The sequence below is a fragment of the Hermetia illucens genome, chromosome 1 (assembly GCF_905115235.1).
Source record: "Hermetia illucens chromosome 1, iHerIll2.2.curated.20191125, whole genome shotgun sequence".
Classification (NCBI taxonomy): Eukaryota; Metazoa; Arthropoda; class Insecta; order Diptera; family Stratiomyidae; genus Hermetia; species Hermetia illucens.
Genome location: NC_051849.1, coordinates 108529535 through 108555976, shown reverse-complemented (window position 1 = coordinate 108555976; position 26442 = coordinate 108529535). Strand labels below are relative to the sequence as shown.

General features: G+C 40.0%; 1 protein-coding gene across 1 annotated transcript; it reads right to left on the bottom strand.

Annotated features, from left to right (window-relative positions):
• Positions 1–1544: 1544 nt before the first annotated feature.
• On the bottom strand, positions 1545–25954 carry LOC119654571 (UDP-glycosyltransferase UGT5-like). The gene is made up of 6 exons (XM_038060026.1): positions 25382–25954; positions 7251–7326; positions 2925–3107; positions 2643–2854; positions 1895–2523; positions 1545–1836 (listed from the first exon to the last, which is right to left on the bottom strand). Exons 1-6 carry the CDS (start codon positions 25547–25549, stop codon positions 1551–1553), a joined length of 1554 nt encoding a protein of 517 aa, XP_037915954.1. The 5' UTR covers positions 25550–25954; the 3' UTR covers positions 1545–1550.
• Between the last annotated feature and the right edge of the window lie 488 nt (positions 25955–26442).

The window sequence follows — 26442 nt, the reverse complement described above, 5'->3', positions numbered from 1 at the left end:
TGACAATTATTCTCGTTAATTATGACGTCGGCATCTTGTTTGTATGGCTTAGGATGCGGTAAGTTCGCACGAAATTGATAAGTTTGAACTGCTACAACTTTGATACTAATAATCAGATTTTCATGCGAACTTAAGGAATTTTTTTCAGTCAATTTCTGAAAGCCTGTAATATACTATTAGTAGGTTTGTTTGAGCAGATGGGGACATATTTTCAGGCCTAAATTTCATATTAGTGCATCTTTCGGATTTTTTCGGGGTTTTGTGTTGGTAGTTTCCGAAAATGAGTCCTGCCTCACTTTAAGTGTATACATTTTGACTCTTTATTCACGCACTTTACAATTCACGACATAGTTAATATTAAATTCAGAAAGTACTAATCGAGACATTTCATTTGATACCCCACATGGTTATAGTTGATGAAAAGAATTTTTACATCTCCCCTTTACATGTATTGGGACCCCCTTTAAACTGCACGTAAATATAATATATGCCATTCACTGTATGCGTGGGATTTCATAGTTCCCATATGCTCACCAAATTTCGTTCGGATCGGTTTAGCGGCTTTAGAGAAAAGTGTGTTGGGCAGACAGACAAAAAAAAGGTTCTGTTTTTCACAAAACCTTAGAAACAGCACATTTTTCAGATGAATTCCATTAAAACTTTTTTTAACTTACTGTAATCTTGCGGTGTTTCTAGCGATTAAATTATTTGAAATAATTAAACCGTTTTTGTTTTTTCGCTAGTTATTATTAATTTTATTTGCATATACCGATATTTCAGGAACTACTTACTCCATTAATTTGTGCTATATGTCTGGTTTCTTGTAACGGTAGGTTTTTCCGAATACCTATTGAGATTGCTCGGCCAGCTATGATTCGATTTGCTCAATTATTCTTTCGTTTTATTCTCTGGACGTCATTAAAAAACTGAATTTATACTATACTATAGTAAGGTTTCTCATTCCGAATTTTCTGAAACTTTGTAGGCGTTTATTTAGAAACCACGTTTTCCGAAATATGAAAGGGCTTTTCTTTACAAATTCAATGAGAAATCATGGAATTCCTACTTCGAAGTCCTCGCGGGAGCGTTGCAGTGTTGGTCTAGGGTGCGATGCAGTGCGATGGTGTACGACCGCATATTGCGAGCAGGGAAAGGGAGAAGGGAGTGCAGAAGAGATTTTCAAGTTCAAGGAAGCTGAATGCTTCCAACGGTTTCAATCTCTCCTCCGTGCAGAGGTGAGATATCGTCTGATGAGCCTCTATTTTGGCAAGCGAAAGCGTCGGCAAATACCTCCTACAATATTTAATTCTTAAGTTTGTGTGCTTTCCTTGAATTCCACTCTCGGAATGAAAGCTTCATCTACATCCCTTTGCCTCTTCATTAAATATTTTGTTTCAAACCGACAAATTGCGTAGGTAAGATTACATTTAGAATATTAGACACCATTATGTAATAGGAGCAACAGAACTTCTGTACTTCCTAACTATATTACAATGTTCAATATGATTCTGCGGCAATTACGGCTATAATAATTAGCTAGAGCACAAGATTTAATAATATTTATATTTTCGCTGAACAAAATATCGTGATGCAATTCTGTACAGTTTAATGTAACTTATCACAGCAATGACTAAGAAAAGAAAAATTAAAAGGAATACAAGTAAATATATGTCAGACAGGTAATAGTCAATCACAGACAATCTAGTATTACTAATAACGTCCTCATATCGATACTGATGGAAGTATTTGATCCAATATTTAACGGTTTCCATTGGGCTCTTCAGCTGATTCTCCATAAGATCTGCTTCAAAAGCTAATCGTTCCTTATATTTAAAACTAAAAAAGTGAACAAGAAAAATAATTTGCTTTTCGCTCCCAGTGAAATGAGTATTACCTGTTGTTGTCGATTACTTCATTCAATGCCCACATAAAGGATTCTATGGTCAAGTTAGACATTTCCACTTTGACCCCAAGGCCTTTCGCCACCATCAAGTCTACATTGTCTCGCTGTTGATATGTAAGTGGGATACCAATCGTTGGTATTCCATGATAAATCGCTTCCTGCATACTTAATGAACCGCCATTCGTTACGAAAGCCCGAATATTTCTGTGGCCGAAGATATCATCCTGCGGCATCCAGCTACTGACGAAGAATTTATTCGAACCTGCGAAATTTGTCGTATTGCCGTTCCAAGCCCAGATGATTTTTTCCGGTCGGCTATGGAATACTTGGAACATTGTGTAAATCCTGTTCTTGGGCAAAGTAGCCGGATCTGTATCCGCTCCGAGCGAGACGTATATACACCCTTCATCGGTTGAGTGGATAAATCGATCCAGAGGATCTGCTACGAAATACTCAGATATTCGCTTCTCGGGAATATGTAAGGAAATTAGATTTACGAGTTTATTAGTTGTTAGAAACGGTGGCGATAAAGTGCTGGTAAACATTTTGGCAATTCGGTTTGAAGGCTCTTCTTTCGATGGCGTCGCTAGTCCACTGATAATCTTCTGGTATAATGTTTCCTAAAAACGATAAACATAAATTGAAATTATTTTGTTCACTTCTAAGGCATATGTCGATGAATTAGGCATCAAAGTGTGTTTATTGCTTTGTTCCAAGCCTTCAGCAGTGTAGAATTTACCTGATGATTTGCATAGTAAAAATTCACGATGAATTTTTCATACATGTTAGCCATAACATCCCACAACGCATTTGATACCCCAATGTCAGCAATCGGCTGTTGGAAGATTAAGTTCGTAACTGGATATCCAGGATTAATTATTCGTTTTAAAGTTAGACTCGGAGTGTCGATAGCTAATATGAAAATCGGACACTTGAATCGATGTGCTATGGCTATAGTACGGGGAAGAACAAATCCGATGTTAGCGAAAACCTGAGCATACAAAATTTATTTCACACTTACCCAGTAAAGCGTCGTTATAATCATAGTCCAAAATAATAACGTCTATATGCAATGGTGCTGAAATTAGCTTTTTGAAACTGTCATGGTTGATTACCGCTTTGGTGGTAGCTAATCCTTCCTCATACAGCTGGAGAAGGGCTGTATATTCGTCCACTTGCAGGTTCTGGTGGCTTCTGAAGTTTCCTTGGAAGAAAATATACTTGTATGCATATACCAATAAGTGCGAATTTCATTACTACGGTCATGTGTATAGCTAATATAGCCATGAGTTCTGTCAATGAAATGCAACACGCTGCAAATCGGGAAATATGAATGGGCGATAACTAGTAACACTGCAAGCGTTACGTACGAACGAGTCAGTAGAACATGAATAATGCGACGATGAAGTTCCTAGTGTATGAAAAAGGCCCGTAATTGTGGCGACGAAATATAGGTACTATTATCAACTATAATTGAGCTGATATCGTAGTGGGGAGTACCTGAGGTACATACTACGTCCATGAGTCATCATAATTTTTTTCAGATTTTTCCGGTAGGTAGTTTCTGAAAATGGGTCCTTGAAGTAATTGTTACTTTTCAGACTTACGCTTTTTCCCCTTTGCAACTAGTGTCAAAGTTAATAGCTAATTCGAAAAGCGAAGTATATCTATCAGTAGACAGGCTCAATTCAAGGATTTTCGATAGGTATTCAATCCTCTTGTCTCTGATAACTCAGTGGTGGGCTACCGTCTTGATTCAATTGGATTGTCGTGCCACAGATTATTGCTATTAATATTTAATTTTTCGTGCAGTCGTGATGCGCAAACTTCTGGTGAACTCATTGAGAGAGTTTAGTTTCCATGACGTACCATATTTCCATCGTCCCCATAACCTTCTAAGCATTTAACTTTCAGACTGCGTTCCATTTAGAATTCCCTCCGCTCTCGAACACGTTCTGCATACAGTGGTGCATCTTTTCTAGACTAAATATCCCAATCAGCCTTCCGTTCTCTGTGAGCATTTGAATTTTACACCAATTGAATGGTTTACTTTTACCAGTCAACGAGTCCTGCCAAATATATCACTCCTTATTTTCTAGCTCGTACAACATTCGTAAATTCTAGCCCCGCCTTACAATTTAACGTCCTACACAACAAAATACATACCTGCATGATCTATTTTTCAACATTTCTCATGATCGCCTCTTTTTATTTCCCAGCAACTTGGTTAATCTTAGGATTGATGCTCAATATCCCCCTTTTAAGGCAGTCTGCCATATTTGTCGTACAAAGGATGCATAACATTTCGAAGTTCAACTTCTTTGGAGCCGAAAGAGCCCTAAATAAGTTTCTTTACTAGGTTAATTGGACTGCAACAGCCAAAATTCTTCATGCAACCAGGATATCGTAGCGGTTTGTGGCCGCTTGGGTAAACTTGGTCTATGCTTTGTTTTCACCAATGGCACGTGGTGAGCTGCATAGATATCCACTTTGGTTCGCAATGGTAATTTATAATTCATTACGTGGGAAAAACAGTACTCGGTCAAAATTTCATCATCCAGAAAATCCAGTTGATTTATCATCATCATCAACTGCGCAACAACCGGTATGCGGTCTAAGCCTGCCTTATTAAGAAACTCCAGACATTCCGGTTTTTGCGCCGAGGTTCACCAATTGGATATCGTATCTGAGACCTACACTCCTGCTCCATCTGAGGCAGGGTCTGCTCCGTCATCTTTTTCTACCTCCATAGATATTGCGCTTACAGACTTTCCATACGGATAAAATGACCCGCCCGTAACCTATTGAGCCGAATTTCATCTATAACTAGATGGTCAAAGTATCGCGTCAGAGTCGTCGATCCTCTTGTAGGGGGCCAAAAATTTTTCGGAGGATTCCTCTCGAACGAATCCAAGTGTTCGGATTTTTTCTTGCTACCCAAGTCTCCAAGGTATATATGAGCGTTGGCAAGATAGTTGTCTTACACAGTAAGAGCTTTGACCCTAAGGGGAGACCTTTTGGCCGCGAATAACCGCACATGGACTTCATCGTTGTAGCTGTTATCGGTTGTGATCTCCTGCCTTTATTGCTCTCGTTTAGCCAGTGAAATTTGATTTTGTTCGTTTTTTGGTTTTGTTATTGACACTGCCACCATACATTTCGTCTTGCCTTCATTGATGTGCAGTTGATTGATTTAGCCGACTTTAAAGCCTTAAGTTCGCCCACAAAAACCTTGATCAAGAACACTTTTTCTTAAGTGACGGAAGTTTAAGTCCTTCTGATCTCGTGTCCAAATCTCCTGTTCTTCGACTGCTTTGCGTTTCACTCATTAATATTCTGCACTTGACGATATTCCTAAGTGTTTTTTCACGTAAACTTTTCATTAATTTTTAGTAAAAGTTTATCTATGGGTACTTTTCAGACAACTGGAAGGAAGCACATATCATTTCCCGATAAAAAATGCAATGCTTAATTGGTAACTGGAGAAGTGTTGCAAAGATTCCCTTCATTTTGTTTCAGATATTTTACTGCAAAGCAGCAGTAAACGGTAGCTAGCCGATTCGAGTTCATCAACTCACGGCTTCCCACCATGTAGTTTCTTCTTATTGGTTATCTTCCGCCCTCTGTTTTCTCTATATATTTTTTATTCGGCGGTCAAAGGGTAGTATAGATCCCAGGGCGCAATGCGGATTGGTACCCACGATGGAACATAAAACCTGGTAAACGCCTGCTGAACCAACATCAACAGCTCCACTACCAAACTCTATGTCCACCTCCACGTGGTGACCGCTGGGAGCTCTTTCTTTATGAAAACTGCAGACAAAGAAGGATGAAGGCGAGTCTCCCGCGCCTAAAAACAGGACAAAATGTACCAATTGGCCCTCCAGGTTGGGGATTGGGTAGGGCTGACAATCCTACACGGAAAACCGATGTTACGAAGCCACGAAAGGAGTCTTGGACAGGGTAGATTTTACAACGACGAACCCGACAACGACAACGGATTACCGATTTGCGCATTTTCTCATGGAATGTGCGCTCCCTGTACAGAACGAATGCTGCTGAGCAGCTAGCCGATATCCTGTCCCAATATAGGGCTGATGTAACAGCGTTGCAAGAGATACGAGAGACAGGGACCGGTTTCCTGGAGAAGAGCCACTACACCATATATTACAGCGGCCATCCAGTAAACCATGTGCACGGAGTAGGTTTCTTAGTCAGGCAAAAAGTGAAACCTGCTGTCATCGGCTTTGAAAATATAAGTCACCTCTCAGCCTTGATGAATGTCAGAACATATAAGGGGGCCAATATAGACTTGGACCACTATTTCGTTAGCACGGTGCACCGAGCTCAAATTGCGACACCACCCAGCATCCCCTCAGACAATCAGGTGAGAGCGAATACTGAAGCCATTCACAATACAGCCCTCCGCGACACATATAAGACGGAAATGGATGCCGCAATAACCGTAGTCAACAGAGATCCTGGAGATGAAGCATCAACATCACCAAAACCATCTGAAGAACGTTATCGTTGATACGGCCACAAAGATACTTGGCCCCAGCCACAAAAAAGTCGGAACGGCTGGTTTGACGATGAATGTAAGCTAGCAACGGAACGGAAGAATGCCGCATACCAGGTAATGTTGAATTTGGGCAAAATTTGGGCAAGTTGATCATCTAGGGTTGGTCTATGGCAATGATGGGCTGATGAATATTAAAATTTTTAAATGAAACCGGGGTTGGAGAGCTGTTTGACCCCTAAGACACATGTACGACATGCGCCATAAGACATCCGCAGCCAGCCAGCCTTTTTGCGTAACTTTAATACTATTTTCACTCCTCGAGTCAAAAATGCTACGAGCATACAATTGTTTGGAGCGTAATCCTCCGTACTTATTAGTTGATACTACCTTTACGTGCTGTAATTTTTCCACAATTCTCGCTCTTTTTGAATGTACCTACAATATTTTTTGGAAATTCTTTGTTTGTTCAACATTTGAAATAAATAAATACAAGTGGTGCTCTGCAATTGTGGATTTTCTATAAACATGGAGAACTATCTCCATTAGGAAGAGGTCTTACCCCCTTTACGAGAACTATCGTCAAAGCGGTGTGAGAAATTGCCTTAAAGGTGCTGCGTGACTCGGTCAACGAGTTGCCGAAATGTTTAAGGCCGGGGGTCATTTCCAATCATTTTTTAGCATATTTTAATTGTCTAAATAACATTCTATGTGAATTTTAAGTACAAAACTTGTTTCCTTCTTTCCTTCTTGAACTATTGACAGAACTTACAACTCCTAGCTATCTATGTCATAATAATAAATCAACATATGATATTTTACACTTACTTTTAAGTTTTTCCAGCCCATCTAATTTATAGTGAGTTATCTTCAACGATACCTCATATGGACTTAGTACAGTAACCTGAAAAAGATGCAACTCATTAGAAGGTCACCGAAATGCGGCATATCAAATTCAACAAAGGAAATTTAAAAAAATGAACGTTGTGCGGTTGCTATGTATGTACTATAATCAGGTGTCGCTTAAAAACTTTGAAGATCTTATTGATAAAAATCTTCAGAAAAGCAAATCTAAATGCCTTATAATTGATGGTGTATTTCTATTCGGAAAAAACTCATGCCCACTTTCATAATTGCAGATAAGAGCTTGCGTGACTGTCTGTGGATAGTTTTAATCAAATTCGATGATGAAGTATTGTTGTGAGTAAATTATTGTACATAATCAAATATACTGCCATGATGGGCAGACTAAAACAAGTGGATAGAAATAAAAAAATAAACCCATTGCACTGTCGCTAGCATTAAATTAGGAAAAGTAATAATTTTAATTTTTTTGTTCGAATGGCTCAAGTAGTTAAAGGGCCGTGTGAAGGCGTTTTTTTTAGAAATTTTTTGTGAAGAACTGGATAAAGATACAAATACGAATCTTTCACCATAAATTTACTGATACATGGAGCATGCATAGTAGTTTTTTCACTCCAATCGCATAGTTGGTTATTGAAATACAGCGCAATTTATACACCCATCTCCAAAAAGGGCGCTGTAATCATCTTAAAGAAAAAAAGTAAACGGCATTTTAATGTGCAGACTTAACTACAGTCCGCAAAATAGGATTATTAAAAAATATTAAAAGCTTAAATTTTGGTGGCGTGTTAAACTTTTTTTTTTGCGAATTTTGGTGTTTTTTCACGGCTTCTTTAATGAATAAAAAAAAATTACTGAATGAATCGCAATCATCCTAGTTTGCAGACCGTAGAAATATGTTCTGCATAAGTCATAAAAATTTCAAAGAATTTCGTTGGATAGATTTTGGACTATGGTGGCAGCCGATTTTCAATACAGTTTCGAGATAAACGCATTTAAAAAGTAGAATGCGATTTTTAACCATAAAACCTTAACTGACCATTAATCTGCTATACCTAATCCATAAACCTTAGGTTTCTTCAAGAAACACATGTACAGCCTTGGCTTAAATTTTTGCCCTTTTAGCGAAGTCATTCGAACGTCATTGGGATCGATAAATACGAGATATATTACGGCGGTCGACATAAATCTGGCATGTGACTTACCACGTGTTTAACACTATAATTTACGAACGACTCCGAATATCACAAAATTAGTTTACCCATATATTCTACACTATATCTAGATACAATTAATGCCAAAAAAAAATTCGATTCCGCGAATCCGATACACGTGATGACCCCCTTAAAGCGTTGGGCTGTCGCAGCGGAGGGCGACGGTTCAAATCTCGTTGGGGACAGAGGGATTTGTTGAGTCAAATCAAGGTAATAATCTCGGGCGAGTGCAATGCTGACCACGTTGCCTCCTACAGTGTACTGTTACGGTCTTGACTTTTGATCCACTGCAACTTCGCCAATAATAGTACGATTTCCACCAAACTTTCCATATTATCGCGTATGTTAATGAAAAATCAAATAATTCTTGGGAGAACTTAAGAGGTTCTCCATTGATATTTTCGAAATATATAGTAGAAATTAGATCGCCCAGCGCCTCAAACTATACAGATCATGTCTTCCATTGTACAGTCTGCATATGTACATTTTCCCTTACTAGTTAGGCTAAAAGGTTCGTAGGCTAACATAAGAAAACAGTTTTTTTTATAAAATTTGATTTTATCATGCAATATAGTTGCGTTCGAGGGCGATACAATGATTATAGCCATCTTAAAAATTTTCGATACCATTTTAATAGGACGATTTGTCTTTAGCTTCAAAATAGGAGTCAGTTTCGGTGCCTTGTCTTGATGAAACAGCACTTTCTTTCCCTTCAAATGGGGCAGGTTTTCTTCGATTTCATCCTTCAACCGTTCCAATAACGCTATATAATAGTCGCTGTTTATGGTTTTCCCTTCTCAAGATAGTCGATGAATATTACACGATGCACATCCTAAAATATTGCGTCTTTCCACGCTTTGGAGCCAGTTCAGTACATGCAGTCAACTCCGATGACTATCGTTTTGATTGTGGTGTGAAATAATGGAGCTAAGTTTTGTCCATTATCACAGCTTCTTTGGGGCGTCCACTGCGTGCATCGTCCTCGGCGCTCATTTCGGCTCGTTTAGACTTAGCAAGCCATTTCCCAACAGTTGATTTAGCAGGTGCCTGGTAGTCCGAATAATGTTTATCATGCCATGCCTTGGCTTCAACTTTATTTTTTCCGTCAAAAAGCAAAAATCTAAAGAATTTAAACAAGTCGTGAAACCGGAAGCTGTACTCTTCGGGTGTAAGAGGTTTTGTGTATTTCTTTCACAAAAACATTTGGGTGGACATTTGGCGTACTAGTAGTTAGCACATAATGTATATGCATATATTAGCTGAGAATACTTCGCGTGATACTGACATTCACAGCCTTGAATTTGCACAGAAGAACTTAATGGGATCATGTTCTATATTATAACTATATTGTTGCAAAATTTCATGATTCTAGGATGAAATTATGGGGGTTTTTCAAGCCAATTACTAACAGTTATTAGTATGGAGAGTATTCTGGAGCCCCAGGCACCGTATTGTGGTAGCTTTTTATTTTCGTTCACATTTTTCGGTTGCAATGTTAATAAAAAACACAAAACCTTAATAAAAGAAGTCGATTTCTTCCTAAAATCCATAACTTGTGCCCTTCTATATTTATAAATAAATAACCAAGTCCGTTTAAAATGAAATCTACTTAGATAAAAGCGATAAAATTGAAATTGAAGCAACGATTTATTCCTATTCCCTTTTATCCATTTTCTTCAAACTAACAAAAGTTCATTCAAAATGCTCTAGCTCTGCTGTTAAATTTGAACATGTGTCTTTTGAAGTTCAGGGTTAACTAAAAATCATATGGATTTGATACTAGCAGCGTCATTTCTGTGGTAGTCTACGAACTCTTCAGCCCACCAGTAAAAGGTATGGCCTGGCTGCGCATTTCGACGGCAGTTGGCACGTTCGAAATCTATTACAGAACGGCAAAAGAGGAAGGGGCGAGTCATAAACTGGTGGATATACCGCATCATTCTGGACACGAAAGAGGAATTTACGTGAAATTATACTCCGATCTAGTAATACAATTCTTAAGGATTGAGATGAAATAAAATGGCGTTGTCAATTATTAATGAGCAACCAAGGCAAAAGGACTTGAAAAGAAGGCAAGAGGGGGGAGAGTCATAACGAGCCTGGGCTAGCCTCACGATGCACTGCTTTGGAACGGTTGGATAGGCAGACAGACAGTAAACTAATTTTAGCGAGGCTTTGTTGTTACACATTATTTCTTTAATGAAAGTGGGGGAAAAGTGGCTGCGCGGATGCTCGGTGCTTTACAGTTGAGTAAGTAAGAAACGTACATTTATATAACGTATAAAGTTGTCCTATATTAAATTTCTCTTGGCGAAAGGATAAGTTGGAACCTTTTTTTTAACAAAAGCAAGTAAGAACTGAAGTTAGGAAAGGTACGTCATACGGGCAAGGAAATAGACTAGTAATCAATGAAGCCTTGGAGTGACAGCGAACCAATGCTAGTGAAAGCAGGCCAGGCATTTACAAAAATGGGAGAATGAGAATTATTAGTTTGCCACCATTGATATCTTTCAAGTATTTAACACCGATGCCTTCACGCTCTAGCGGGAGCCATCAAAAGATTGAATAAAGTGAAGAAACGGTTTTTATGAGAAAATTGCTTTTTAGATGAACAAAACAAAACGTTTATATTAGTATAATTGTCTTTGTCACAGATCAACAAAAAGATGGCCTTGTGGACAAAATACGGCTCGTTAGAAAAGGAAGGGGTTATAAAGAGCTGATCACAGTATTACAGCAATGGATGAACAGCTACAAAATTGGCAGAGATAATAGCTATGTCAGCCAAAATTACCTAAAGGGCTCTTATCTTTCATATATTCTTCTCTTTTGTCCAAATTAAATTAGAAGTAGTAGTTTCGAGAAAAACGCGTTTAATGTTTTCAGTTTGCACGTTGGCATGGCACGTGTTTTTCTATTTGCTATAACTTAAGGGGGTCATCCCATGTGAAGGCGTTTTTTTTGCCTTTTTTTGAAAAAATATTTTGGAGGACTGGATAAAGGTAGAAACGTGATTTTTTCACCATGTGTTTATTGATATCTCTACTATATGTGATAAATTTTTCAGATTGATAGCTAGTTTTCGGAATACGTGTTAATTTATGCACCCATCTCCAAAAAAAGGTATTTTTCTGCTGCCACGCTGGAGGGCGCTGTGCTCATCTGAGCAAAAAAACTATACGCTATTTTAATGTGGCCAATATTCCACGGTCCGCAAACTAGGATAATTAGAAAATATTAAAAAGTAAATTTTGGGTGGGCTTTTAAATTTAATTTTTTGGATTTTGGTGTTTTTTTATGGCTTTTTTTATGAATAAAAAAAAGAACCCGTCCGATTGCAATTATCCTAGTTTGCAAACCGTAGAAATATGTATTAAAGAAGTCGTGAAAATTTGGAAGAATTTGGTGAGATAGATTTTGAGCTATGGTGGCAGCCGATTTTCAAGTTGCAGTTTTGAGAAAAACGCATTTGAAAATTTAAATGTGATTATCAACAGTAAAATTTTAACTCACCATTAATCTGCCATACCTGGTCCATAGAGAGTACCCTCCGTTTCTTCAAAAAAGTCTTGTAAGGCCGATTGTTTCTCTCTGGTTTCAATTCTGGCTCTTTTAGCGACAACAGGAGAAACACTTATCACTTGCACAGCATTAAGTGTGATGGATACTCTACACTCCACTAAGGTAAGGCTCCAGGTAAAGAGTGGCAAACAGTAATGTGGTCAGAAGAATTTGAATTCGCCCAGCTAGTGGACCTTTGTAGTTTCTGGGAATGTCTTCAAGTTTACGCTTTTTAAGACCTCAGAGTACTATTCGGTAGACGTTTTTATTTCGTTGGCCATATTCCCAGAGGAAACTGTCGTAGCTAGTTGCAACCACTGGATGTAGGGGCGATATTACCAAAATCTAACCGACTTTCGAGATAATAAATACCAATGTTTCGAACAAATTGTATGTGGCAGACAGACAGTAAACGGAATTACTTTCTGAAACATCTCTATCTATATCTATCTAATCTAACTTGTTTGCTTTCTTTTCTAGCTAATTAGACTTTTTCTTTTGTAATTGGTTGTCAACCCATTATTTTACAATATATTTAACAATTTCATGAGCATTTTTTAATTCGCTCATTTGTTCATTTGTAAGTCATAATAATATTATTCATAGGTGTTAGATCCCATTCGAAAAGGAAAAATCAGACTTATGAATTGAATTTGTCGATTGCTGCCGCCACATACTCAAAGAACTCCGAAACAAAACTGACTGAGGTTGAGAGTTTGCTTGTAATGATTTTAGCTTACCTCGTAGAAGTCTACTACTGCCCCTGCTTCTCCTTAACAAATTACGGAAAACCCATCTGAAGTATCTTAATAGAAAACTGCTCCAAAAATACGGGGGAAGTACTGGAGAGTAGCTTTGCATTGAAAATAGATTTCAACCCACTGTAACTTTGTCCATAGACTTCATGAGAACGTGGGATCTATGAATCCATACATGTGAAGAGAGGATGTAATTTTTTTTTCACCGAATATGGTTATTTGAAAGCGCGCAATGAGGGTGGCGAGCGTATAGTCGATTTTGCGGATACCCATGACCTTGTACTTATGAATACATCATCAAACGTTCATCAAACGATTGTCTCATCTTCCTACATTTTATAGTGGGAGCAGTAAAACGCAAATCGACTATATTCTCATAAGACGCCGACATTTTACCACCGTCACTGACTGCAAAACCGTTCCCTATGAGACCATCGCACCTCAACATCTGCCATTGATTGCCGCTCTGAATTAAGCCACCGATAAAACAGCACTGAGGAACGCGGCCCGTCGCGCATCAAAGAAGAAATGATCTCATTTATGCGATTATCAACCATTGCGAATGTGGAAGAATCGTAGCAACCAAATGAAAGTCACGATCCACAAAGCAGGGTCACCAAGTCAGGTAAGCGGTACATCAACCGAGATACTTGGCTTTGAAATGAAAGCCCATCAAAAGAAACGCCTCTACCATAAATTTCTCAACGATAAAACACTTGCCAATTGGCAAATTTATAAGAATGCCAACCGGGAAGCAAAGAAAGCAATCACTGTTACCCGAGCGGACCATTACAAAAATCTTTACGATAAAATGGACGCTCGGGATGGCGAGAGAGATCTGTATTGATTTGCCAAAATCCGAAACGAACGCACACAGGATATCGAATACTTCTTTTGCGTTAACGACAAGCACGGTGCTTTGCTGACCAACCGCCGAACCACAACCTATAGATGGCGAGAATACTTGCTATGACGGGAGAGATCTGTATTCGGCTTGCTAAAAGCTGTAATGAACTTTTACAAGATATCAAACGCTTCTGTTGCGTTAATGACAAGAACGGTACTTTGCTTACCAACCGTTAAGCCACAACGGATAGATGGCGAGAATACTTCGACCAGATTTCAACTGAAGAATTTCATCATTTCATCCTGCGCTTCCACAATTATTGCCGAAATTTAGAGCAGTTTCACCTGTCAGCGCAATTGAAGTCGAGGAGGCAAAAAACGAATGAAATCGGGGGAAAGCCACAGGACCTGACGACATCGCATCTGAGCTCTGGAAAGCGAAAAGCTGGGTCCCAACACTGTGGCTCAGTGAATTCTTTAATCGAGTTATTCAGGAAGGAAGAACACCATTTGACTGGCAAGAAAGTACTATTGTTGCAATATGAAAAGAAAAAGATAGTCCTGCAGAATGTTCAAATTACCGTCCGATCCGGTTACTATTCTATACCATGAAGATTTTTGAATAAATTCAACGTCAAGCGCCCTACAATTTGTCCAAAAATGGAATGATCGCCTCATGCAACACGGTCTTAGATTGAATCTGAACAAAACTGATTTTTTGACGACCCATACCCATGAAACAATCAGTCGGGCAGTGATCTGCTCAGAACTGCCTCGGGTCAACACTATCAGTCAATGGAGAACTACGTTATAAAATTGCTTTACGCATTAAAGCAGCCTGGTACGAAGTGGCGTCCTACAACTGGTGTTCTTTGTGATCGACGTATTAACGAACGTCTTAAATCAAAAATTTACCGCAATGTCGTCCGTCTTGTCCTCCTTCTATGGTTTTGACTGTTGGCCAACTATAAAAGACAATGAACGGCGCCTTGCGGTAATGGAGACGAATATGTTGCGTTGGACTAGTGGCGTGACACCTTTTAATCACATCTGAAATGAGGATATCGCGACTGTTATGGGGTTGCACCGATCAGTGCAAAATTGCGAGAGAGTCGTCTTCGATGGTCATGCAATTCGTGCTAACGAGGATTCACTTGCAAAGATTGGTCTGAACATCAAAGTCGATGTTAATGACCAAAAGGCGGACCGAAACAACGGTGACTTGATACGCTGGATGGGGATTTAAAAGCCTCGAGGTTGCACCCAGATCAGGCCTTTGATAGAGCCAAATTGCGAAGCCGATCATGACGAACCGACCCCTGCTTGTGAACGGGACAAAGGCTGAAGAAAAAGTATTAGTATGTGTGCCCCAAAAGTGTAACAGGTCTCGTTCTCAGAACTTATCTAACGAAAAATGTGAAAAAAAATGATACATTGGTAAAATAAAGTAATTAATATTTAAGCTTCAATCAAAATCAGATAAAAATTTCAGATCAGGTATCATTTTCTTCCTTAAAACAAGTCGGGAAACCGGAAGCTTGATGCTTCAGGTATAAAAGGTTTTGTGTTTCCCTATGTGAGGAGTATAACGTAGTTCTCCACTGGCTTATAGCATTGACCCGAGATATTGAAATCGCTCAGTTCTGGGCAGGTTACTGCCATTGCCAGAATTCAGCGATATAAATATGTCAAGTCAATGCTATCTGCCAATGGAGAATTGCGGAATGAAATTGTTTCACGGATTAATGCAACCTGGATGAAGTGGCATTCCCTAACTAGTGATTCTTTGTGATTGACGTATCAGCGCATGTGCTAAATCTAAAATTTACTGCAATGTCGTCCGTCTGCCGCTCTCTATAGTTCTGAGTGTTGGCCGACTATAAAGGATAATGAACGGCGTCTTGCGATAATGGGGACGAAGATGTTTTATTTATTTATTTATTTATTTAATTAACGGACAACAAACAGAAAGAATTCCAATTAATTATTGTTGCATTGCACTGGTGGCGTGACACGGTTTGATTACGTCTGAAATGAGAATATCCCCCATCGATATGGGTTTGCATCGATCGTGGAAAAACTGCAAGAGAGCCGTTTTCGATGGTGTGGTCACAGAATTCACGCTAACGAGAATCCAATAATCAGTATTGGTCAGTATATCGAAAGCAATGGTAAGCAACCAAAAAGCCGGCCAAAAAAAAATGGTGGCTTGATACGCTGGATGGGGATTTAAAGGTCTCGCGATTACATCCTGATCAGGCATTTGATAAAATAAAATGACGAAACCGATCACCACGAGCCGACCCCGCTTATGAACTGAAGGCCGAAGAAAAAGAAAAAGATGTGATGAGCGACGAGTGCACGACAGCTCCGTGTAATATAGTTAAAAATTCCATTGCCCTCTATTTTCTAGAAAGCGATTTAAATAAATCATTTGATGGAAAGCCCTGCGTTGATAATGGTCAACTTCATACGTTTCACGCTCTCAGTTTAATATTATTAGCAAATGCCAACAATTTAACCAACATCAAATATAAACAAGTCGGGAAACCGAAAGCTTGACTCTTCAGATATAAAAGGTTTTGTGCTTCCCTATGTGAGGAGCATAACGTAGTTTTCCATTGGCTTATAGCATTGACCCGAGATATTGAAATCGCTCAGTTCTGGGCAGGTTACTGCCATTGCCAGAACAGAGCGATTTAAATATCTCGAAGGGCAGGTTACTGCCATTGCCAGAACTCAGCGATTTAAATATCTCGAGTCAATGCTATCAGCCAATGGAGAACTGCGTAATGAAATTGTTTCACGCATTAATACAACCTGGATGAAGTGGCATTCCCCAACTGGTGTTCTTCGTGATCGACGTATCAGCGCACGTCCCAAATCTAAAATTTACTGCAATGTCGTCCGTCTGCCGCTCTCTATAGTTCTGAGTGTTGGCCGACTATAAAGGACAATGAACGGCATCTTGCGGTAATGGGGGCGAAGATGTTGCATTGCACTGGTGGCGTGACACGTTTTGATTACGTCTGAAGTGAGAATATCCCCCATCGATATGGGTTTGCATCGATTGTGGAAAAATTGCAAGAGAGGCGTTTTCGATGGTGTGGTCACGTAACTCACGCTAACGAGAATTCAATAACTAGCAGTGGTCAGAACATCGAAAGCAATGGGAAGCGACCAAAAAGCCGGCCAAAACAATGGTGGCTTGATACGCTGGATGGAGATTTAAAGGTCTCGCGATTACATCTTGATCAGGCATTTGATAAAATAAAATGACGAAAAAGATTACCACGAGCCGACCCCGCTTGTGAACTGAAGGCCGAAGAAAAAGAAAAAGATGTGAGGAGCGACGAGTGCACGACAGCTCCGTGTAATATAGTTAAAAATCCCATTGCCCTCTATTTTCTAGAAAGCAATTTAAATAAATCTTTTGATGGAAAGCCCTGTGTTGATAATGGTCAACTTCATGCGCTTCACGCTCTCAGTTTAATATTATTAGCAAATGCCAACAATTTAACCAACATCAAATATAAAAAAAGTCGGGAAACCGGAAGCTGGACGCTTCAGATACGAAAGGTTTTGTGTATTTCTTAGTATGTAGCACGTATATATGCATATATTATGTGAGAATATCCACTTTCTGATGATATTGAGATTCATAGTCTTGAATTTGCAAAGAAGCAACAACTTTGACGTATTATAACTTTGTTAGTAATAGTGCGATTTCCACCAAACTTGGTAAGCTCCTGCTCTATTTTATACCTTATATTGTCTCGAGATTTCGTGGTGCTAGGATGAACTTAAGGGGGGTTTTGAAGTCAATTACTCAAAATTATAGTAATATACTATTATTAACTTTATTTATACAGATATCAGTATGGAAGGTATTTCGGAGCCCAGGCACCATATAGTGGCAGCCTCCTGATTTTTTTCAGATTTTTCGGTTAGGTAGTTTCTGAGAATGCCCCCCTTAAAGGAATGATCACTTTCAACCCCCCGCACTCCCTACCTTTCCAACAAATGTCAAAACTAAGACCGGCTTTGAAAAGTATTAACCGAGACCTTTAATTTGATACCCCACATGACTATATTTGATGAAAAAAAAATTTACACCCCTCTTTTGCATGTATGGGGACCCCCCCTTAAATTCATCGCAAAAGGATGTAACTCGCTGTATGCGTGAGCGTTCACAGTTCCCACCTTTCTACCAAATTTGGTGTCAATCGCTGCAACCATTTCCGAGAAAAATGCGTGTGACGGACAGACAGACAGACAGACAGACAGACGGACAGACAGACAGACAGACAAACAGACAGACAGACAGACGGTAAACCGATTTTAATAAGGTTTTGTCTTTACACAAAACCTTAAAAAAGGGCTAGAGAGAATTAGATTCTTCTTGAATGGAATTTTAATATTTCACTCGAATTTCAATTATTCTCGTTAATTATGACGTCAGCATCTTATTTGTATGGCTTAGAATGCTGTTAATTAGCACGAAATTGATAAGTTTGAACTTTTATAACTTTGACACTAATAGTTGGATTTTCATGGAACTTAGCATGTCTATGCACGAGACTGTTCTCTATGTGGGTGCAAAATTTGGTGCACCTAGGATGAACTTAAGGGGAGGTTTTAGGTCAATTTCTAAAAATTGATAAAATACTATTAGCAAATTTATTTGAGCAGATACCGGAATGGGACATCTCTCGAAGATTAGATTTCACATAAGTGTTTTACACAAAACCTTAAGAAGAGCTGCGGATAAATAGATTCTGCATAAATGCAACTTTAATATTCCACGCGAATGTCAATTATTCCGGGTAATTATGACGTCAGCATCTGTGTTCAAATCTCCCGCTTCTCATCTCATCTTATCTCTGCGTTAGCGCTGACTGTTTGTGTAAATTTACAGCGGTTCTCTATCAAGATCTCCGCTTGACGTTTATTATCATCTTTCACGCGCAATTCGCTTTTTTACTGTTTTCACGTTCTCGTTTCGTTTTTTCGTTTCTTTTTCTCATCCTGCTTTGTACGGGCAATAAAATTAATCAATTAACACTAATCTTTGTGTTTTGTTTTGATATCAACTCGTTCTCACCCAAAAGTGAATTTGGTTGAATCTCGAAAGAAGTCCGGTCCCAGTATTTTCAAAGAACGCATTTTTCGAACATTGTTTTTGAAGCGTTTCTCGAACATTTTTTGGTCCGTCGAGCCGGATACGGGCTTCTTTAAATTTACATTTTGTAAAAAACTGTGTGGAGTGTAGTTTGTGCTTTGAGCTTCGAGTTATTGCCGAGTACTCCGAACTATTCACCGTGAAGTGCGATTTTAGATTCAGTGGTGCGATCCTGTGAGTGCGCGTGTTACAATACGAAGAACATTTCACATTCTCAGTTTTATAAACTTTTAATTGTCTTCTCATCTGTTAACTATGGCTATTACAAAGCTGATTATAGCCCAACAAATCAACAATTTGGAATACGTGGAGCAAATAACCACAGAAGTGGACAGCGGTGCTATCGCTCAGCTTACCATCTTCGAGGCTGAATCTAAATTGGCCATGGTTTCCGATGCCTGGGAGAAAATCTCTCGTGATCATGAGAATATCATGACTTCGAAGGCCGAACTGCCTCTAGAAATTCCTTACTTTAAGGACAAATGGTTCTTAAACGCCAAGGTGCAGTTCGTCAAAGCGGAATCCGCTCTCAAGGCACGCATAAACGAGCTTGAGCCTCGTTCTCATCCCTCAGCAACCTTCAAAGCCTCTTTTCAAGAGTCGCTACAGCAGCGTGCACCCTTACCGACAATCAAGCCACCAGAATTCTCTGGTAATATCATCGATTGGCCGTCATTCAAATCGCTATTTTTGTCGGTCGTCGAGAAACAGGGTGTCACCGAGGTTGACAAAATGCACTACCTCACAACCAGTGTTCAAGGAAATGCTGCATCTCTCATCGCCAAAATTCCCATTACTAATGAGGCGTTTAATTCGGCCTGGACAGCTTTGCAGAATAGATATGAGAACAAGCGGCTTCTCATTTCTGCACAGTTGAATCGACTATTTACGCTTCCAAGGATGGCGTCCAGGACCTCAAAGGAACTAAACACTGTCATCAACACAGTCACCGAGGTGCTCAATTCACTTAAGGCGCTAGGATCGCCAGTTCAACATTGGGATCAGCTGCTGGTACATCTCATAACTCATCGACTGGATCTGCAAACCCGTGAGGACTGGGAGCTCACACTGGGATCATCAACAGAGTATCCAGCATTAGAACGACTCACTAATTTTCTAATGTGCCGCGCACGCGCACTAGAAACCATGGAAGGTAGACTGATTCAGAAAGGCAAAGAGAAGACTCAGCCTGGAAGAATCAATACTGGGAAACAACAATCTCCCAAAGCATCTCATGTGCATGTGGCGCGATCATCTCATTCGAACTCTGCTCAATTTGTGCAGTTTAAGCCAACATCTAAGTCATCAGCGAATTATCAATCGAACTGCAATCTTTCTCAGCCAGATGTTGACAACCAATCGCCGAAACCCGAGGTCAAATCAACGCTATCGTTTAAATCGAACTACTGTTCTTGTTGCGGAGGAAATCATTTTGTAGTAGGATGTCCGAATTTCCAGACATTAGTCTCATCGGGAGGATTCGCTCAGCGTCGAAGAAGCAGAATGTGAAGCACATTTCCAGAGCACACATACTCGCGACAGTACAGGTCGGTATGTGGTGCGCCTACCCTTCAAATCGAATGCTCCACAACTCGGACAAACGAAGCATATCGCAGAAAAATCGCTCAATAGGCTCATCAAACGCATTTCTCACCAGCCTGAGTTCTTTAAGTTGTACTCAGATTTTCTAAAAGAGTACGAATCGCTGGGTCACATGAAAAAAGTCTCAGAAGATAAGTCATCACCTACTGAGAGCTTTTACCTTCCTCACCACGATGTATTGCGTGAAGATAGTCTCACCACGAAGCTGAGGGTCGTATTCAACGGGTCCTGTAAATCAAGCACAGGAATTTCACTCAATGATACGTTGCATACCGGTCCGAAACTTCAAGTAGACATTTTCGATGTACTGCTGTATGTAAGGCAGCACAAATTCATCTTTACAACGGACATTACCAAAATGTTCCGTCAAATAGATGTTCATCCAGATGACTGGAAGTTCCAGAGAATACTTTGGACGGATCATCAATCAAGCACCAGCGAGCCTGCAATGTACGATCTTACAACCGTTACTTATGGTACAAAGCCAGCACCATACTTAGCATGTCGCGTTCTTAAACAACTTCTCAGCGACGAGGGCCACAAGTTCCCGTTAGCAATCGAACCTTTTGAAAAGGGTAGCTACGTCGACGACATCACCGGAGGTGCTGATACTCTCTCACGTCTCAACGAAATCGCGTTCCAGGTTGAAGCGCTCTGTCTCACCGGGTGTTTTCCAGTAGCGAAGTAGAAAAGCAATCATCCATCGTTCTGTAAAGTCAACTCATCAAGTCTAAGCAGCAATACATCTCACCAGTTCGATGAGTATACGTGTAAAATTCTCGGAATGTCCTGGAAATGTTCTCCGGACATTTTGACTTTTACAGGCCGTACATCTCAAACTTCGGCCATCACAAAACGCATCATACTGTCAGAAACAGCTCAGTTGTTTGATCCTCTTGGATTAATCTCACCAGTCATTGTTCGAGCCAAAATTCTGATGCAGGACTTATGGCTAGAAATGATTGGATGGGATGACCCACTAACTCCTCAGATAACTCATCGTTGGAAGACGTTCAGGAGTGAATTGGTTCATCTCCCAAACCTCAAAATTCCACGCTGGCTCAATCTCACATCTGACCTCTCACATGTCGAGATACACGGATTTTCAGACGCATCACAAACTGCAATGGCTGCAGCGGTATACATCAGAGTTTCTCATCCAAATCAGCAATCAAAAGTAACTCTTGTTTGTGCAAAAACTCGAGTTGCCCCTCTCAAACGTCTCACAATTCCACGATTAGAATTATCTGCCGCATTACTACTCGCGAAGCTCATCCTCACGCACACGAAAGGCTCTCAACTTGATCAATGTACCAGTTACTTTGTGGACAGATTCATCGGTCACCCTCGCATGGATTAACAGTGATCCCACCCGTTGGAAGGAATTTGTCAAGAATCGAGTACATGACATTCATGAAATCTCACCGTCGGCAGTGTGGAAATTCATCTCCACCAAGCAAAATCCAGCTGATTGCGCATCACGGGGTTTAAACCCCTCTCAACTCATGAAGCACTCTCTATGGTGGTCAAGTCGAGATTGGCTAACCAAACCTTCTCACCAGTGGCCTTCATTCTTACCACTTGATGTCTCTCATGAAGACATGGAAATGCGATCGTCTGCAGTACATGTCGTTTCATCAACTCCATCTTTGCCTTTGGATCATCTCTTGACTCGATGCAGCACTCTCACAAAACTTGTCAGAGTCACTGCTACTTTACTACGTGCAGTAGCAGTCTTCAAACGGACACCAGATTCCAAACTCAGCATCTCGGCTCTCACTCCAGCGGATTTGCAAGCGGCTCTCACCCACTGGATTCGTATTACACAACAAGGATACTTCGCATCAGAAATTCGTATCCTTTCCCAAGGCAAACCTCTTCCCAAGTCTCATGCACTATCACGTCTGACAGCTCGCATTGACCAAACTCGATTCTTACGAGTCGGTGGTCGACTTCAGAACTCTCAGCTTGACGAAGATAGAAAACATTCGCCTATACTTCCGAAAGACTGCGTACTGTCACATCTCATCATCGCCAATGCTCATTCTCGCACTCTACATGGAGGAACACAGCTCACTCTGAATTACATTCGTAGATACTGCTGGATCATCGGAGGCAGAGCTCCGATAAAATCATTCATCCAAAAATGCATCACCTGCACACGTATACGAGGAATACGTGCTCAGCAGTTAATGGGCCAACTTCCTGTGAAACGAGTACAGCCCTCATTGGTGTTCGAGCATACAGGAGTTGACTACGCGGGACCAGTGTCTCTCAAATATTATCAAGGACGCGGAACTCGAACCTACAAGGCCTGGATCGTCGTCTTCATATGTCTCTCAACATCTGCTGTCCACCTCGAGGCTGTCACGGATTACAGCACCGAAGGATTCCTCAAGGCATTTCGCCGCTTCACTAGCCGCCGTGGGATTTGCAAATCACTCACTAGTGATTGCGGTACTAATTTCAAGGGTGCTGACGTCACTCTTCAGCAACTTCTCAATAGCAGTGTACAAAAATCGCAGCATTTGCGCCAAATTCTCGCAAATGACGGGACCCAGTGGAAATTCAATCCACCTGGAGCACCACATATGGGTGGAAAGTGGGAAGCAGCGGTAAAATCCATAAAATACCATCTGCAACGAACGATCGCTGACACGCTTCTCACCTACGAAGACTTCTCGATGTTCCTCGCACAATTTGAAGCCGTTCTCAACTCACGACCGCTGAGTGCTCTCACTGAGGACCCAGATGATCTCTCTGCCCTCACGCTTGGACACTTCATTAGAGTTCCTCCCCTCAATACCATTCCTGAGCCTACACTCACCGATGTACCGACTTCTCGACTCTCTCATTTCCAACGGATCCAGGAACGTTTACAATATTTCTGGGAACGCTGGTCAGCGGAATATCTGCAGTCACATCAGTCCATTTCTAAATGGAAAACATCGCATCACAACATCAAAGAAGGATCATTGGTTCTCATCTCTGATGAGCGGTATGCTCCATCAAAGTGGCCGCTCGCCAGAGTTATTCAAACGCACCCCGGCAAAGATGGTCTCACTCGAGTGGTAACCCTCAAAACTGCAACCTCCACATATACGCGACCAATTTCAAAATTGGTACTATTGCCAGTCTCAACCACCGAGGGAGATTCTCAGCCTCAGGTCTTATCAAGTTAAACTTCTCCAACGGGTGGAGAAGGTGGGGAGAATGTTCAAATCTCCCGCTTCTCATCTCATCTTATCTTTGCGTTAGCGCTGACTGTTTGTGTAAATTTACAGCGGTTCTCTATCAAGATCTCCGCTTGACGTTATTATCATCTTTCACGTCCAATTCGCTTTTTTACTGTTGTCACGTTCTCGTTTCGTTTTTTCGTTTCTTTTTCTCATCCTGCTTTGTGCGGGCAATAAAATTAATCAATTAACACTAATCTTTGTGTTTTGTTTTGATATCAACTCGTTCTCACCCAAAAGTGAATTTGGTTGAATCTCGAAAGAAGTCCGGTCCCAGTATTTTCAAAGAACGCATTTTTCGAACATTTTTTTTGAAGCGTTTCTCGAACAATCTGATTTGCATTGGCTTTGGAAGCAGTAAATTTGCGCGAAATTGCTAAGTTTGAACTGCTATAACTTTGGCGTTAACTGCCAGATTTCCACAAAATTTAACATGTATATAGAAAATATTGTCGTCTATGCTGATACAAAATTTTCTAGGATGAATTCAAGGGGGTTTTTCAGTAAATTTCTAAAAAGTAGTAATATACTATTAGTAAGTTTATTTGAGCAGATATCGGAATGCGACATATTTGAGGCCTAGATTTCATCTAGGCGCACCACCCTGATTTTTTTCGAATTTTTAGGTTGGGTAGTTTCCGAAAATGAGTCCTGTCTCACTTCAAGTGCGTACTTTTTGACTCCTTACTCACGCACTTTGCAATTTATGAAAAAACTAATGTCAGTTTCAAAAAGGTACAAATCGAGACCTTTCATTTGATACCCTACACAATTATACCCGGTGAAATAATTTTTAAATCCTCCCTTTGCATGTATGAGGCGCACCCCTTTAGACTCCACCTAAATTTATGCCACTCGCTGTATGCGTGAGATTTCATAGTTCCCATCTGTCCACCGAATTCCGTTCGGATCGGCTTAGCCGTTTTGGAGAAAAATGCGTGTGACAGACAGACAGACATTGAATCGATTTTTTGTTTTGTTTTACACAAAACCTTAAAAATGAAATAACGTTGAAATTTCGAGCGCCACACTGTAATACTATCGTGATTGCCAAATAACGACAAGACGACGGCTGAGGAGGTAGAGTGCTAACATCTCAGTCTCATAGCCCCGGGTTCGAATCCTAGTGGACATTGGATGTTTGTGTTCATCTTGTCTTTGTCTCACTTGCAAAGTTTTAAGTATGATGATAATGAAAGTTTCTCATTGAAAATCAAATAGAAAATAGCAACGGAGTGAACAAGAGGCGCGCGAATACATAAATGTATGTCATATTTTACAGAATGTCAAATTTCGCGGTAATAGGGCTCAACCGTTTTTGAGTCACTCAGTTTGCTTCACAATAAGGATTTTCGGTGTAAATTACTTTTTAGAAAAACTTATTTATCCTCCCAATATATAAGTCAAGCAAACCAAAAATTCTCATTTAAAGACTTTCTACTTCGAATCATTACAAAGTCCTACTTGCATAGAACTTGCACATAGTGTATCTATTACAACAGAACGAAGTGCGTTCGTCTAACTTAACGTCGATAATATTGAATATATGTAAGTACTGCAATTGCGATTCATTCTTTCGGAGCTGGATGAATGAAGTTCAGGTAAAGGTTTTTTTTTTTCAAAATTACTAACCACACATAAGTATGATATATTATGAGAGCATCTGCTGCAATTTTGAATTTTCCCCCACACTTACCGAGTGTCCGCTATTTGCGTATTCGTTAAAAATTGCATTAGCAAACACAGAATGTGACTTCGACAAGGAGGACACAATTCCCAAGATGTTGATTGCCTGCACGTTCTCCAGCTCGCCTAATCCACAGATCACTACGAACCACAGAAATATTTTCATTTGGCCGATCATGTTTCTTTCAGGTTTGTTTGGGGTTGGAAGTGGAAAACTTGAACTTGACACTGGTAGCACAACACCCGCGAGAACTACGAAATCCACTGCTCTAGTGCAATACCACACAATTATGCCATGTTATTGTTAGGTCTGGTATCGCGTCAGTACCTTCCGAACAAAGAACACGGGCCGAGCATATTCTTGCAGCGAAACCTGATTTATTCACTTGGGGCCAGTCGGATCACCAGCGGTAACATATGGAACCACGTACAATACGAGCGTTCGTACGCGATGAACCTTAGCGACTACGTGACCATACGGGAGAACTAAACCGATTTAGCGCACTATCCACCAAACTAGATTCTAGAGCAAGATTGCTTGGCGGCAAGTTAACATTATCTGAAATACACATATGTAGGTATATACGTACAGTATGCAAAATTCGTATTCGTACACCCATTTTTTTACCTATTATTTGTTATTTTTAAGTCAAATATAACATTAAGAGATAAATAAATTGTATATTATTATAGCAAATGAAGAGGTTAATTCATGTACATAATAACAAGTATAAAATATATTTTAAACTTAATAATAAAAACAGTAATTCATATAAAACTCAAAACAAAATTCGTATTCGTACACCTACAGACTTCAAAAAATGTGCTAGAAATATAGTTTTAGTACTTCGTGGGAAATCCTTTTTGTTTTATTATTGCTCTAAGCCTATTTGGCATTGATTGAACTAATTTTTGGGTTAAGTTCGGTGAAATATTTTGCCATTCGGTCTGCAGGGCAGTTTCAGGTCTTCTTTATTCCTAATACTGTAATTTTTTAGATTCTTCTTGAAAATAGACGATAAATTTTCTATTGGGTTAACGTCAGGACTCTGTGGAGGCGTGTTTAAACAC

Bases quoted from the DNA above. Each gene is read 5' to 3' on its own strand.
- LOC119654571 (XM_038060026.1), bottom strand. From the start codon at position 25,549: ATGATCGGCCAAATGAAAATATTTCTGTGGTTCGTAGTGATCTGTGGA. The intron at 7,327-25,381 runs GTAAGTGTGGGG...CATCTTTTTCAG, and splicing joins ACGCAAATAGCGGACACTCG to GTTACTGTACTAAGTCCATA. The intron at 1,837-1,894 runs GTAATACTCATT...TCACTTTTTTAG, and splicing joins GAAGTAATCGACAACAACAG to TTTTAAATATAAGGAACGAT.